The sequence below is a fragment of the Eurosta solidaginis genome, chromosome 3 (assembly GCF_040869045.1).
Source record: "Eurosta solidaginis isolate ZX-2024a chromosome 3, ASM4086904v1, whole genome shotgun sequence".
In the NCBI taxonomy this organism is placed as follows: Eukaryota; Metazoa; Arthropoda; class Insecta; order Diptera; family Tephritidae; genus Eurosta; species Eurosta solidaginis.
The window spans coordinates 219,096,351-219,113,352 of NC_090321.1; the positions used below are offsets into that span (position 1 = coordinate 219,096,351).

Here is a 17,002-nt window from a genome sequence, read left to right on the forward strand (position 1 = left end):
GTACTGTTGGCAGCCATAATTTCGAAATAGTAAAAGACTTCATTTATTTGGGAACCAGCATCAACACTAGCAACAACATCAGCACTGAAATCCAGCGAAGAATCAATCTTGCCAATAAATGCTACTTTGTACTAGGTAGGCAATTGAAAAGTAAAGTCCTCTCTCGGCGAACGAAAATCATAATCTACAAGTCACTTATCGTACCCGTCCTGCTATATGGGGCAGAAGCATGGACCATGACAACAGCAGATGTAGCGGTTTTGGGAGTGTTCGTGAGAAAAGTTCTTCGAAAGATTTATGGACCTCTACGCGTTGGCGATGGCGAGTACCGAAGAAGATTTAATGATGAGCTGTACGAGCTATACGCAGACATCAACATAGTCCAGCGAATTAAAACGCAGCGGCTGCGCTGGCTAGGCCATGTTATGCGAATGAAAGATGATGCTCCGGCCAAGAGAGTGTTTCTATCGGAACCCGCCTATGGAAGCAGAGGTAGAGGGCGGCCCCACTGCGTTGGAAGGACCAGGTGGAAAACGATTTAAACTCCCTTGGTGTGACCAATTTGCACCGGTTGGCGGAGCGAAGGAGCGACTGGCGCGCCTTGTTGGACGGCCATAACCGTTTAGACGGTTAAGCGCCATTTAAGTAAGTAATTAAGTAAGGCGAGATAACAGCCCAAGAGATTATAAGCCGAGCTTGTCTTCTTTTTAATTTTTCCTACAAATTGGCGGGAAGAGACCAATTTGTTTTATGCCGACTTCGAACGGCATCTGCAAGGCAGATGAGCTTTCACTGAGAGCTTTTCATAGCAGAAATACACTCGGTGTGTTTGCCAAACACCTCCGAGGGGTGACCCCGGTTAGATATATTTTCTTCTAATTGAAAAACCTTGTTTCTAATATTTTGATGTTGCTTTGCTCGGGACGCAAACTCAGGATCTTCGATGTGGTAGGCGGAGCACGCTAGCATAACACCACGGCGGCCGCCATTTCTTGGTATTAGGTTAGGTTGAACTAGCCGGTCGGTAATGGCTTCAAATAGACTGAATTTGCCCATACGAACAAACTGAATGGCTCTATGTCTCAATTCTAAGCTTATGTTTAGGGTAACGCAGTTATTATTTTTTTCTTCTAAATACATACACAATAGTTGTCAACAATCTATCTATATCTATATCTATAAATCTTATAAAATAAAGTCGCTAAATGCCATGTATGCACATAACTTCACACAGAATGCTCCGATTTTAAAACGGGTTTTTGCATTTGAAAGCTTAGCTACGTGAGATGGTATAATTACTATAATTTGAAGGTATGTATTATAGGGGCGTGACAAATTGCCAAAATGTAGTAAAAAATCATAAAATTTTTGTTTACACAGCTATAACTCATAAACGGATGGATGCATTTAAAAAATTCTACTTTTCAGTGAAGCTTTGAAATATTTACTTTCGATCTGCATCAAAAAAAAATACTTGATTCCTTTATCGTATCAGCCAAATTGTTTAAACAAAAGTTACATTTTTACCAAAAAATTCGTGTGTGTGATTGTTCGGTGTCAACTGTGCGAGTAAATTACTTTTGAGTGAGACATGATGCGACACATACGTATATACACATAGCATTCGCTGCGTTATTTAACTTCGGCTGTAGGTTTATATGTATGTATGTGTTTTCATATCAGCTTGACATACATATGTATGTACATACACAAATAATAATAAATGGTTAAGAATGCATACATCTCTCGAAAAATACTCTTTCGTTAAAAATATTGAACATTTCCTTAAAATTCTTAATCAAAAGTTTTATTTTTTGGTATTTTTGCATGTATCACTATCACTACGTAGTATAAAATAGAGTCGCTTTTTCTGTCCCTATGTCCCTTTGAATGCTCAAACCTTTAAAACTACGCAACGGATTTTGATGCGCTTTTTTTAGTAGATAGAGTGATTGAAGAGGAAGGTCCATATGTATAATAACATCCATTAAATAGTGGAGAAATGCTGTTATTTTTGAAGTTTCTAATGTGATGTATATATAAAAGAAAGTGGAGTTAGTTACAATATTTATAACTCACATAACGGATGAACAGATTTGGCTGAAAATTAGTGGAAGGGTAGCTTAGAACCAGGAGACAGACATAGGATACTTTTTATCCCGTTCTGGCTAGGGTCTTGAGATCAAAACATGGACTTGTGTAATCCTGGGATATGTTTGTCCAATATGGGTATCAAATGGAAGCTGTTTATGAGTACTTTGATACGGGGTATTTTTCGTACCCTTGGTTGTCTAGGGTCTCGAGATATAGGCCAAAACGTGGACGCGGGTACCCCTAGAATGTGTTTATAGAATATGGATAACAAATGAAAGCTGTTGATGAGTGCTTTAGTACAGGGTAGTTTTCATACCCATTGGTGACTAGGGTCTCGATATTGAGGCCAAAACGTGGACCCGGAAAATGGTAATACGCCATGGATAACAAATGAAAGTTGTAATGAGTGATTTAGTACATGATAATTTTCATATCTATGTATTTGTGACTAGGGTCTCGAGATATAGGCCAAAACGTGGATCACGCTAACACTAGGATGTGTTTTTACATTATGGGTATCAAACTGAAGCTGCTGAGGTGTGCTTTAGTACAGAGTAATCTTTGTACCCCTGGGTAACTAGGGTCTCGGGATATAGGCCAAAACGTAGACGCGGGTGCTGCTAGAATGTGTTTATAGAATATAGATAACAAATGAAAGCTGTTGATGAGAGCTTTGGTACAGGGAAGTTTTCATACCTGTTGGTAACTATGGTCTCGAAAAATAGGCCAAAACGTGGACCAGGGTAACACTAGGATGTGGTTTTACATTATGGGTATCAAATTGAAGCTGTTGATGTGTGCTTTAGTACAGAGTAATCTTTATACCCCTGGGTGACTAGGGTCTCGGAATATAGGCCAAAACGTGGACCCGGGCACCCCTAGAATGTGTGTGTATTTTGGATATCAAATGAAAGCTGTTGCTGAGAGCTTTAAAGTAATTTTCATTGTGATATTCGATTTAGTCGCATCAACCTGGCAAAACTAATAAATATGCATGCGAAGCCGAAATAAAGACTTGAATTAATAATACCCACATACCTATTTACATACGTCTTATTCGATTTGACTGAAATTTGGTATATACATTTGCCTATATTAATATTTACGATCCTTTCTTTCCGGGAAGAAGACCAGAGACGGGCTGGGACTGGGATTAGGACTAGGACTAGGACTGAAACTCGGAGTGGTACTGGGACTCGGAATGGGACTGGAACAAAATACATACCACCCTCTGGTACTGGCAAGAAGGGATGAAGAAGAATGGGAAAAACTTCAGAGAAGAGAAAAGAGGGATAGAGACTGACAAAGAGATAGAGTGAGACGAAGATAGAGATAGATGAAGCGAAAAAGACGGAGGGAGGAGAGAATAATAGGATTAAGAAAAAGTGAGGAGGGGGGAGGGCAGGGCTAGACGGAAAAAGCTTATTAAAATGTATGCAGATAGACCAAATTTAGGGCAGAACAACGTCTGGCGGGTCTGCTCGTAAATAAATAAATATAAAAAAAAATTACGTATACGCACCGGTAGCCGTCTTTACTTGTGGTACGGATATGCTTGGGTGTAGCTGGTTGGATTTTAATAAAACAGCGTGCATATTTATTTAATTGTATAATTATTTAATATTAATTTGATTCCATTACAAGAATTGATTGGTCTTGAGCAGCTCAATATCTGCTTCTAATATACGTTTGAGCTCTCAGGTCGTTTAGAGATAATTCATTTGCCAACGAGCTTTTTCCCCTTAAAGTATGCTTCTCCTTTCACAGAACGACAGCAGAACTCGGAAAGACATTAGGAGGAATAATAGAACTTGTCAAGTCAAAAGAGGTACATATAACTTTAAAAAATCATATATATAAAATAAACAAGTTACAGTAAAAAAATGTTCGGAAGTAGGTACAAAAACATTTGCAAACAAATTTCATGAGTCTCTTTCAACTTTTTATTTCGTATGTAGACTGACCCTATCTAATAAACAGCCTTAATTATTTTATTTGAAAAATATCAAAGCTCTTCTTTATAGCAAAGCGAAATTGCTATCCTTTAATTTACTAAGAATCTACATAATTTTTGCTTTTATTTTATTTTTACAGCCATTAACACATTGATTTATATCTCACACATGCAGCCACTTACATTAATACATACATACATATATGCATATATGTACTTCACATACCACAATTGTAAGCATAAAAGTTAAAACTAAATCCGTAATATATGTAAAAGTATACAACGTATTGTATATGTCTGGGAGTTTGTATGAGTTGCCCCATTCATTTGTAATTCAAATTCGCCCTTGCACGAAGTCACACACACACACATTTAACATGTTTTATGACCAAATAAAATAATATTATTTAACTTACCTGGTTCTGGTGTTGTTGTTTGCTCATTCTCCGTTGTCGCTGTTGCTGTCTTATCCAAAACAACAACAAAGAAAATCAGCAGGACAAGCAACCAAATCGGTTTATGCCTCAAGTGCTGCAGATTTTCATGCGCTTGTAGCGGTGACATAATCTGGTTATATATTTATCTCGGTGCTCGGTGAAATTTTTTAAATTTTATTTATGATTTGAAACAACTTTTTCGCAATGCATTCAATCACTTTAATTATACATTTTTAGACATTATTATTATTTTTCTTTTTTTTTGTCGTAGTATGTGTGTTTATTCACTGTTGATGAATGTGGTTGTGTTTTAGCCAGACATACATATTTTGTATACATATTAGAGCGAGTCAAATTGTATGGATGGATTTTTTTTTTCATCAGAAGTATAGCAAAAACGTAATCTACAGATGATTCTAAGAAAAATTGTTGAAGACACCATAGCTCTAAGTCCAATTTCAAGGCCCCCACTTTTACAAAATAGATATTTTGCCATATGAATGTAGGGTTGGGCCAAATCTTCATAGCTTATGGTAGAATTATAAGCAAAATATCATATTGGGCTTACTTTAAAGGTATTTTACGTACATTTCAGAATCTGTATTAATATCTATAGTGTTTTTGAATTTTAGTAGAGATATCAGGCTTAAATTATGAGAAATTAGCCTAAAATGAACTTTTAACTACTATAACATCATTTTTGACACATTTCTTATGGAAAAAATTTTCTTTTCTTTACAGCTTTTTGTATTTTAATTTAAAATGGATGGACCAAATCCTTCTCCATCTGAATCCACTTTATCACATATACTTGAACAAGATATTATTGCATTTGATTTATGAAGTGAATTAAATAATCTGAATTTACCGTCTAGTCGTGACATTTTAAGATTTTATTTCTTTAAACACAGAAAAAGAGTTCAAAAATGTATACCATTCGTACAATCAAGAAATGAATTATTTTATATTGGAATTTTCTAAAGATGTTAAATATTTATATTAAATGGCTAAAACAATTTCAAATGGTGCTGTTTCAGTTTATTTAGCTAACATAAAACCAGGACCAGCTGTACATTCTCGATGGCTAACCAAAGCAAGCAGGGGGTATTACGTTTTTATACAACAACTAATACACCATCGGAAAATTTGAAAACTCTAGCAGTTTATATTATTAGAATTAATGTGCCAATGTATTTCAATGTAAAATACTATAATTCTGTTTTTATTTATTTATTTAGTAATTTGATCAGTTACATATTACAAAAATAGTCTAGTACAAAAATATATTTACAGACTACGTAGAGATAAACAAATGCAATACAAAATAATAAAATATAATATAATTATGTATGAGCAATTACAGCTTTAAAAATATGTTTAGATAATGAAAAGTCGATTTCTAAAGAATTTGAGCGAAGATTAAATTCTGTTAATGTCCGAGAAATGGGAGCATAGAAGCATAGAGGGTCCGAATAAACCCCGCATAAAACATGTTGCTATTTTTAAGCGGCCTGTTTGGTACATGGAATCGAATACCCTCGAGGAGAGCTGGCGCATCGATTGAACCGTTGATAATGTCGAAAAAAAAAGTCATTGACAGCAAGGTTCTTCTAGATTCTAGAGACTGAAGATTGATGAGTGCACATCTTGCTTCGTAGGAAGGAATCGGCTAGGAAAAATTCAAAGAACGCAGTGCAAAACGAACAAAGCTTTTTTGCACACTTTCGAGCCTCTTGATATGACACTCATGATAGGGTCGCCAAATGAAACAGGCATATTCCATCTTGGAGCGAACAAGTGAGGTGAAAAGTATCTTAAGAGTATAAGGATCCATAAAATTTGAGCTAAAACGCCGGATAAAAGCAAGAAGAGAATAGGCCTTAGCAATTGTAGAATTTAAATGTATCGAGAACGAAAACTTAGAGTCGAAAACTACCCCAAGATCTTTCAGTTTTGTAAGAGTTGAGAGGCGAGACCGCAAATAGTATACGGCAGTGTAGTTTTATCAAAGTTTATTCGTTGGACACGTTACCTACACGTAATTTACTTAATATTGAAGATGGTGTAATCCAAAGTAATTCATATTACGCTCATCCAGAAAACATTTTATTAGCAATGTTATTTGATGATAGAAAAGCCATACGTGATAGAGCTATCAAACAAATTTTATACTATCGGGAAAAAATACTTGATCCAACTAATCTCAGAGTTTACAAAAAATATAATATCAATTTTAATGCTTCAGATTATACTGATATGATTGATCTGAATGACGATAATTTACTATCTGAACCGCTATTCACAAGAAATATTCCATACGATCACTTGGTACAATTCTTAGATTATGATGAGCCAACACTTGATGATCCTAATATTCCAATGCATATACAAGAAACCGAAATTTAGGTACAGTTGTTAACATCTGTTTCCAAACGTGTTATAGAAAAAAAAAACCTGAAGGTGTTATGGTTGTTACAGCAGAAAGTCGTGAAAAACAACCACGAATGGCAAAAAAGAGTTTAAAAAATAATAATATAACATTACTTTTATTTTGAAAGATACGTTAAAATGATAAATTCTAAGTAAAAAAATAATGTTTTAAGTAAATTACATTAAAATTATAAAAATTGTGTTTTCTTTTTGCTTATTACTTGAAAATATAGGTTTTTTTTTTTGAAAATTGCTTTCTACTAAAACGAATTCGAAAAAGGAAAAACTGTCTGAATGAAAGTTATTGGAAATGTTCTGAACTTATTTTAGCTGTTTCTAATAAGCTAATTTCTAATAAGTTAAGCCTGATATCTCTACTAAAATTCAAAAGCACAATAAATATTAATACAGATTCTGAAATGTACGTAAAATACCTTTAAAATTAGCCTAATAAGATATCTTTCCTATAATTCTATCAGAAGCTATGAAGATTTTTTGGCCCTACCCTACATTCATATGGCTAAATATCTATTTTGCAAAAGTCGGGGACTCGAAATCGGACTTACAGCTATGCTGTCTTCAATAATTTTTCTTAGAATCATATGCAGATTACGTTTTTGCTACACTCCTGATGAAAAAAAATCCTTCCATATAATTTGACCCGCTCTAATACATACATACATATGCACATAGTAGTAAATATGTATATGTATGTTACTTTTAAAAGCGAAGTAACATTTTACTTTTAGTTCATTTTTTGTTTATAATATTTAATAGACGCAAGGCCGGTAATAGGCAAGTTGAAAACTGTTACGCCCCTTTTACAGCCAAACTACAATTCTAAGGTATAACCAAACATATAAATAAATAATTTCAAACAAGTCAAATATAATAATTTCAAAAAAGTTAAATATGCGCTAAAATATCAATTCACTAAGTCACAAATACAACTGCTATACACGAATTTATATTTAGGAAACTCTGCTGACATGGAAACTACAGGCACTCCGTGTGTTCGCTTTTCTTCCCTGCATCAACCCAACTAATTGTATACTAGAAGAATACTAGTTTTCCAAAAACCCCAACTGGTTAGAGTTCTGTCTTTTTTTTATATTAGCAACTGGTATTTTTAAAACGGCGATGTCCTACGAAATATCAATTGCCAGTCTCTGCATCACCATCATACCTGTTGACAAACTAGCCATTATAGCACCAGTATATGCATCAGGGTCATACCAACTAATGCACTAGTCAGCCTCTCGCCAGAATTATACCAGATGGAATACTACTCAGTTTAAGCAATAGCTGGTAACAGTGTTCTCCGAATTAGTGTGGACTAGGGTTAGGACCTCTTTATGTTAATCTGGATTAATCGGTTGAGTTGGAAGGTGCCGCACCTCATCGTAGTGCTTACGGGGATGTTTCCTAATTCCTCTTGGAGTAGTGCACTGTGTCAAAAGCTTTTGATAGGTCAAGTGCTGCTAGACCGTTTTATTATGGAGTTTTGGTTGGTTCAGTCCGCATTATATATATGGGGCCATGCTGATGGCTGGCTAACAGAATATTTATATTTAAATGAATGACGACTCACCATCGTTATCTGAGTTTCCGGACTTTGGTATTGGGTCCATTCTTGTCATTCTTTATTATTCTGAAATCACATAGGCTTAAATATGACAACTACAAAACATGCATTAGGTAGCTGATGCCCTTACGCCCAAGACATTTTAACATCGGCATAGCTATTCCGTCTGGGCCTATCGATTCAAAAGGTTTGGCCCTTTTAATGGCTTCTTTAGTATGCAGAAGTGACGGTAAATGAAACTAAAAAACAAATAAAGAAAAATAAAAAATATAGTAAAGTAAATTTAAGTTAAATGCAAAAACATATATACAAATTAAAAAGGATATTAAAAAGGATAAAAAACAAGTAAGGAAGGCTAAGTTCGTGTGTAACCGAACATTACATACTCAGCTGCCAAATTACAGCTTGCAAAACTTTTATATTACCTTCTTTTAAAACTTTATTAATTTTCTATTCTGCATCATAAAGTCAACCCACCTACCATGTTTCCTCGCTTTATCCGTCTTTGGTAATAAATGACTTTTTGGTTTTTTCGAAGTTTTCGATATCGAAAAAGTGGGCGTGGTTATAGTCCGATTTCGTTCATTTTAAATAGCGATCTGAAATGAGTGCCCAGGAACTTACGTACCAAATTTCATTAAGATACCTCAAAATTTACTCAAGTCATCGTATTTACGGACAGACGGACGGACGGACGGACATGGCTAAATGAATTTCTTTTTTCGCCCAGATCATTTTGATTTATAGAAGTCTATATCTATCTCGATTAGTTTATGCCGTTACGGGGTACAGTTATGCGAACAAAATTAATATACTCTGTGAGCTCTGCTCAGCTGAGTATAAAAAAACAAGTAAGGAAGTCTAAGTTTGGGTGAAACCAAACATTACATACCCAGCTGTATACTTGAAATGTTGTTGTTGTTTGTTTTGTGTGCTTAATAGTGTTACAAGTCTGCGCAATTATACGTATACATATGGTTCTATTCTGAACTAATTTTTCTTAGAGTTATGGCTCCCGAAACATAGAAAACAGCTTAGTCATAAAAAGGGCGGTGCCACGCCCATTTTTTTTAATTTTAGGTGTTTTCTATTTATTGTTATAAATACACTTGGGAAATGAAATACCATTGATATAAAGCTCTTTTTTGCAAAGATATTGCTTATTTTATTCGTCCACGACCTTTGTAAAAATCTTTTATATAAAAGTGGGCGTGGTCCTTAACCGATTTCGTTAATTTTTCTTCAAAGCATTCCTTATAGTAAAACCGAATTTTGTTGCGATAGGTTTACCGATTTTTGATTTATGATTAATAATATTTGGAAAATTGATTTTATCACAAGTGGGCGGTGCCACGCCCATTTTAAAAAATTTTTTCAAATTTTTATCAAGAGTATCAGTCCACACGTCAAATTTTAACATTATAGGTATTTTATTTACTAAATAATCAGGTTTTTTGTGTTTTCCAAAATGTTATATATATAAAAAGTGGGCATGCTTATCATCCGATTTCGCCCATTTTCAATACCATTCTATTCTGTGTCCAGATAAGCTCGTGTACCAAAGTTGGTGAAGATACCTCAATATTTACTCAAGTTATCGTGTTAACGGGCTGACGGACGGACGGACATGGCGCAATCAAATTTTTTTTTGATATACGGAAGTCTATATCTATCTCGATTCCTTTATACCTGTACAAGCAACCGTTATCCAATCAAAGTTATAATACCATGTGTACAAGTACAGCTGGGTATAATAAAAAATGAAGAAAAGAACAGCTGAATTTCACCCACTGGGCAACCTCTAGCAAAGGTAGCAACAAAGTATCGAGTGACGCCTCTTAACAAATATATACTCTTTGCCTCTAGTATTAATAGTTATATGGTACAACAAATTTAGTTGTTTTTTGCTCTTTACAGAGTAACCATGATCGAAAAAAGAGATTTTTTAATTCAATTGATATTTCCAATTGGCTCCACGTAGTGATTAAGTTAGACGATTAAGCGCCACTTTTTGAGTATATACATGTACCTATCTCCCTGTGCACGGTGGCACCTTGTCGCTGGGGTAAGGCATGCATTTGCAACTGCGCTCTTTTGCGTCAAATTGGGACGATCGAAGCTCTGAGCCCTAAGCAATATCAACCTCTTTTCGAGGATGTTATGTGAACCGTACCTATTGGATGATTTCCAGCAAGGGGGTGTATGCTGGTGTATTTGAATGAAACCTTCTCGACAGCAGGTCGAAGTAAGAGTGGTATTGTCACAGGAAAAAGCGCTGCTGTTATGGTTAGTTCTTCTTCCTCATTGTTTGGTGAGTTGGCGTAACTAAAATGGATCGCTCAAAGATTCATAGTGTGGGAAAGTATGAGGAATGTAGTAGAATAGGGTAGGCAGCAGTGGAAGTAGAAAACATTAAAACGATAAGTTTTACTTGCAAAGCAGGGGAAAGCATAGAGTAAGTGACCTGGGCGAGGGGATGCAATGGTATTCAAGGGGTTGTGTAGTGCAACCCTTTCAAGGTATTGACAGCGCTATTTATAGCTTCTCCGTCCCAAGACCGATATAGGATTGATAGATGCCCTGATCTAAAGATGCCGATGCAATTTCAGTACTAGCACTTAAAAAAAAAATAAAAAACAGGTCGATTTGGTAAAATCTGAAATAGTTTTGTATCTTTGAAAAGGCTACTCATTTCACACTTCAATTTCGAAGACGCAAAGAGATAAAGAAATATATGTATAGCGGGATTTTAAAGGGTTTCACCTAAGGATCTCAGGAAAGATAAAATGTATGATATATATATAACTCCTGCACTTTTTCTTACTGACTCCAACACCTATACGAATAAGAAAGTAAACTAAGTTTATCCGGTATACTGTTGACATCATTGCCACAACAACCTTGTAGGATAAATCAACACAGCTTTAGCAATAAGTTTATTCGTCATACTGTTTTATTTTTATCACCGTCTCTCAATTTAAATATCTGCTTTTTAATTTCTCACACATTTTTCGTAAAAAAAAAAACAAACAAATTCTAGCACATCATTTCCTTTCAATTCTATTCATTTGGTATGCTCGCAAGACACATAAACATGTGTTAACGCCTAGAAGTATGCTATAAACGCATTTACGCGCGTGTTTGGGAAAATGTTTGCGCTGATTGTTGAAATTCTTTTATACCAAGAGTGTGTTAAATATGCATTACATAAACATAGAAAATAACAGCACACGCATACATGCAATCACATATGTACACAAATCTAATTGCGAATGCGAACAGCTACACACGACGTAGATTATATGTACATAGTTAAAGATGTAAAATCTTCCCCTTTTTAGTGATGCCGCTTATACTTTTAAGGTTGTCCCTACTTTTTAAGGTTGATTTTTGCTTAAAAAAAATAAAAGTTTTTGAAAATTTTGGGGGTGTATCCTCTCATGCGATCACTATCCATACGCATTTTCATTCAAACGATGTGTAGGAAACTTCTTGCACCACTTTATGAGAGTGACTTTCATTGTTGATATTCAAAGTGTTTACAAAACCAAACAAGATTATTCAAGTTTTGAAGTACGTGTATTTTTGGTTTATATATATTTTTAGTGGCTTTTTTGTTGGTCAAAAAATAAAATAAAATCATTTTAAAGCTCAAAAAATAAAATAAATTATAAAACTTAATTAAATAAAACTAAATGAAATAAACTAAAAATAAAATTAAAAAAAAAAAAAAAATTTTATAAAATAAAATAAAATAAATAAAACAAAATAAAATAAAGTAAAACAAAAGAAGGGAGCACAAAATAAGTAAAGCATGATAAAGGAAATTAAATTAAAACTAAGCTTAATTAAATGAAAAAAATAGGTAATTTAAACTAAAATAAAATTAAATAGTTTAATACTGAGCCCGAGTTTACAAAAAAGCTTCTTGTTCGCAATGAAAAAAGGAACTTTTCGAAAACAAATCTAAATAACACGCAAATTAACATAGAGACAGAATGTGTCAATTGAGATGTGTAAGTTTGAGATAAACTGAAATAAGAAAGAAAACAAATAGAAGCAGGAGAGCCAAGTGGTTAAGGCAACTGCAGTTTCACTGTCATTCGCGGTTCGAATCTCGGTGAAACATTTGATAACATTACGAAACTGCCTGATGATGATTACGTGGAGGTTTTCGAAATGGTACCATCGCAATATGCCAGTAAATGTTTCTTTCTTTTCAGTTTCTCTCAAACAAACATAATAATTGAATATTCAGTTATTATAAACCGATGTTGAGCTCATGAATTCTGAAATATTAGTTAAAATAAAACAAAGTAAAATAAAATTAAATTAAATTAAAAAATCAAATAAAATTAAATTAAATTAAACTAAACTAAATTAAGAATTCATGAGCTTAACACCGGCTTATAATAATTGAATTTCAATTATTATGTTTTTTCCAAGAGAACCTGAAAAGAAAGAAACATTTACTGGCATATTGCGATGGACCATTTCGAAAACCGCCAACGTAAAAATGTTAATGTAAAAATGTAAATGTTTCTTTCTTTTCAGGTTCTCTTAGAAAAAACATAATAATTGAAATTCAATTATTATAAGCCGGTGTTAAGCTCATGAATTCTTAAAAATATAAGTATAAACTGAACACACCACTAAACAAACATACATAAATATATACAACTGAGCCCGAGTTGACAAAGCTTCTCATTCGCAACGAAGAAGAACTTTACAAAAACAAATCTACATGGCACACAAATCAATATAGAGACAGAATGTCTCAATTGTGTTGTTAGTGTAGAAATGAGAAAACCTGAATTAAGCATGAAAACAAATACCAGCAGGATGGCCTAGTGGTTAAAGGGTACTGCAGTTTCACCATGTGATTCACGGTTCGAATCCCGGTGAAACCTTTGATAATATTACAAAATTGCCTGATGATGATTATGTTGGCGGTTTTCGAAATGGTCCATCGCAATATGCCAGTAAATGTTTCTTTCTTTTCAGGTTCTCTTAGAAAAAACATAATAATTGAAATTCAATTATTATAAGCCGGTGTTGAGCTCATGAATTCTTAAAAATATAAGTATAAACTGAACACACCATTAAACAAACATATATAACTAAATTAAATTATATTCAATTAAATTAAATCAAATTAAATTCAATTAACTTAAATAAATTAAACTAAATTAAATAAAATTTAATTAAATTAAACTAAATGATTTAAAATAAAAGAAAGTAAGATAAAACAAAGAAAAATAAATAAAATAACATAAGACAAAGTAAAATAATGTAAAGTAAAGAAATTGCAAAATATAACAAAATAACATAAAATAAGTAAAATAGAGTAAAATAAAAGTATTTTATAGAATTCATGATTAAGATCAAAAGATTGAATAATATTAAGTAGAACAAAACTAATTTAAATTAAAATAATTTAAATTAAATTAAATAAAAAGTAAAATAAAATAAAAGAAAAGAAAATAAAGTAAAATAACATAACAAAAAAATCAAATAAAATAAAATGTATTGAAATGAAAAAAATAAACTATTAAGAAATAAAAGCCTTTTAAAGAATTCATGATTATGCTCAAAAGATTGAATAAAATAAGGTAGAATAAAATTAAACTAAAATAATTTTAATTAAATGAGTAAAATAAATAAAATAATATAACAAAAATAAAATCAAATAAAATAAAATGTATTAAAATGTAACAAAATAAACTAGTAGGATGAAATAAAATCATTTTGAAGAATTCATAGTTAAGGTTAAGAATTTTTTAGAATGACTTTATTTCTCATTGGGACAGTAAAAATAAGGCTTTCTCAATTGTTCGATGCGCCAATATTTTGCCTTTGGGTTTTATAAAAAAGCTATTTGGCCGGTAGTGATTAAGCACGCGTTTCGGTACATTTTGAACCATCCTCAGGGAGATAAGGCTGATTTAGCTCCACCTCCTAAATATGTCGAATTTTGATTTCGAAATAGTTGTTTTTATATATTCCACATCGCCCAATCGGGAGAAAGAAATAAATACGAAAAAAGAAAAAATAGTAGCTTAAAGTATAGCGTGCAAACTAGTACACTTACATCTCTATATACATTAAATTGCGATGAAAGAGATAATATTTTTTCACTAAATTTTAAGTTTAGTTGTGACTGGGTTTTATAAAATGGAATTTTTAAAACTGATTTGCCATTACTATCGAGTTTGTTGTTCTTAAATTAACAGACATTGGGTAAAATTTATCGCAGTACGGTTAATTCAAATTTGTATAGGAATTCCAACAGAAGAGAAACTAAAAGATTCTCAATCAATCTAACTAAATTCTCTGTTAAAATAACTGTTCAAACAACTGTCAATATTAAAATGCAAATGCATCAGCTAACTTTAAAAAGAAACTTACGCTCACGGCGCTCAGTACTTTGTTTTAATGACCGTGGTGCAACAGAAATTTCTGTCATATCTACAGTTTTCACTGTTATTCCAATGTTGACGAACGTCTGTTATTTTAACAGTTTTCATTGGTATTATTGAATTTACAGGTCAGGTTGTTAAGCTATTATGACTTAAGTATTATGAAACTTTATTGGTTTATTTGATTGTCGAAACAATTAATTCAGAATCAACAATTCCTGTGAAGTTGATTCAACAGCTATTTGCGATGGATAGAAATGTACAGAAATTTTAGTTGAATTAACCCGTAGTTCAGTAGATTTTAAGAGGGGAAGTCTTCTGCAAGTTTTTTTGTTTAGTTTAGACACCGATCCACTCTAATATACATCGTAATTTTAAGCTAAAACACACACCCAACAAACAGTTAGGTTAGAAAACGGTTAGAAGACGAATCGAGTCCTTATCTATTTCTCTAAGGTAGAAGGTTAGAGGACGATTTGCGAAACTGTCGCGAATTATAGCATTCTCTACAAAAAGGGACTTCGTTCTCGATATCGAGGAAATGGTTAGAATTCTAATCGAATTCTAACGTCAGTTTTTAATGGGTTTCTAATGAGAATTTTGAAGTGATGCGCAATTAAGTTCAATTATTTAAAATCAGCGAAATTTTCATTGTTTCATTATATCAAATACTTTTATTTGGTTATAAGCTTATGTATTAAGAAGGAACATATTTCAAAGGCTTTTTCTATTATAATAAATTAAAACCGTACTTAAATATTGAGCTCAGCATTTCTAGTGTTATTCGAATCGTTTTACAGTCGAATTCTAACATAGTTTTCGATTCGAAATGCATTAGAGAACTACATTAGAATTCTAATGTAAAATTACAATATTTCTCTAACGTTAGAAACTGTGTTTGCTGGGCAAAGGCATAGCATGGCATAGCACTTGAAACAAAGACAAAACTCCTCTTCACTATTTTTCGTACTTCCCAACACGATTGCGCATATTTTAACTAGATTTTCGATTTGTTGTTGCGTAGTACCAATGCTCTTACTGATGAGTTTTATTCATACGTATTTTCGGATTTTTGAGCATTGTTGCGTTATTAGCATTTTCTTTCAACTACCCTAAGAATTTGTTTTCAACATTGTTTCTTTGCATGCGAAATTACAATGAAATGGAATCGCTTGAAAAAGGAGAAACAAATTCTGAAAAAAAAAATTTTCCACACATTTCAATGCAAAGGAATTTCTGCTTGTTCTTATTATTTGCATATTTTGTTGAACATATTTACTATCAACATACATACATGTGTAAGTATATATGTACGTGGTATTTGGCTTTTCGATTTTTCACGCACAACCGCACGCATACAAAATATTTTCACACTCACACATACATACACAATTTAGTAGCAATTTCACTTTTTTTCGCTAGTGAGTCGTGTTGCATACACTGTGTATATGTCACATTTTCTTTTGGGTTTGTATCAATTTTCTTATAACCTTTTTTTTGTTTTAATTTTTCTTTGTTTTTAATTTTTTCACAACTTCATATATATATTTTTTTATTTTGCCCTTTTAAAAGCTTGCGCTTTTAACAACCGAACAGTTCGAAACAGTAACAAGAACTGAAATCGAAAGCTGTTCGCTTACTGTATTTATACTGTAGCATATGCTATTGTTATTGTATCCTTTGTACACAGGACATGCGTGGTCTTTGGAACTTTTTCGAATGCTTTACTTATATTACTGAAGAAAAAGCTGCTCTTATTAAGCTTTTGCGAGTGTTAATATTCGAAACGCTCTCTCTCGCTCTTTTTACCCATCATGTGCTCAATATGCATTGGTATTTTCTTATTTTCGTCTGGCCTCCTCTCGCCCACATTAGCTGGCAGACAGCCGGTATTTGTTTATTTTGAAAATTTTACACAAGCGGCTTTTTAGGCGCCACCTGATCGGCTTTTAAGCGGCAAAGTGCCAATAGCATCCTATAGTTTGGCAATAATAAAAAATATACACACAGAACAGTATGTATGTTTGTACGAGCAGTTATTGCATATGGCTTTGTCTTTGTTATTACTACTAAGTGGGGTAGG

At 33.1% G+C, this 17,002-nt stretch overlaps 1 protein-coding gene across 11 annotated transcripts in view; it reads right to left on the bottom strand.

Moving 5' to 3' along the window:
* hig (hikaru genki) overlaps window positions 1-16,528 on the bottom strand; it is a 121,102-nt gene extending 104,574 nt beyond the window's left edge. For 3 of the 11 annotated variants that reach the window (XM_067775168.1, XM_067775158.1, XM_067775169.1), the window contains exons 1-2: window positions 16,308-16,528; window positions 4,465-4,772 (exon numbers count right to left, since the gene is read on the bottom strand). In XM_067775168.1, the coding sequence (XP_067631269.1) occupies window positions 4,465-4,612 (148 nt within the window). In that variant the 5' untranslated portion in view covers window positions 4,613-4,772; window positions 16,308-16,528. Of the gene's footprint in view, window positions 1-4,464; window positions 4,773-16,213 lie in introns of all 11 variants that reach the window. The other 8 variants (XM_067775166.1, XM_067775167.1, XM_067775161.1 and 5 more) reach the window with 8 other exon arrangements.
* Window positions 16,529-17,002: the final 474 nt, after the last annotated feature.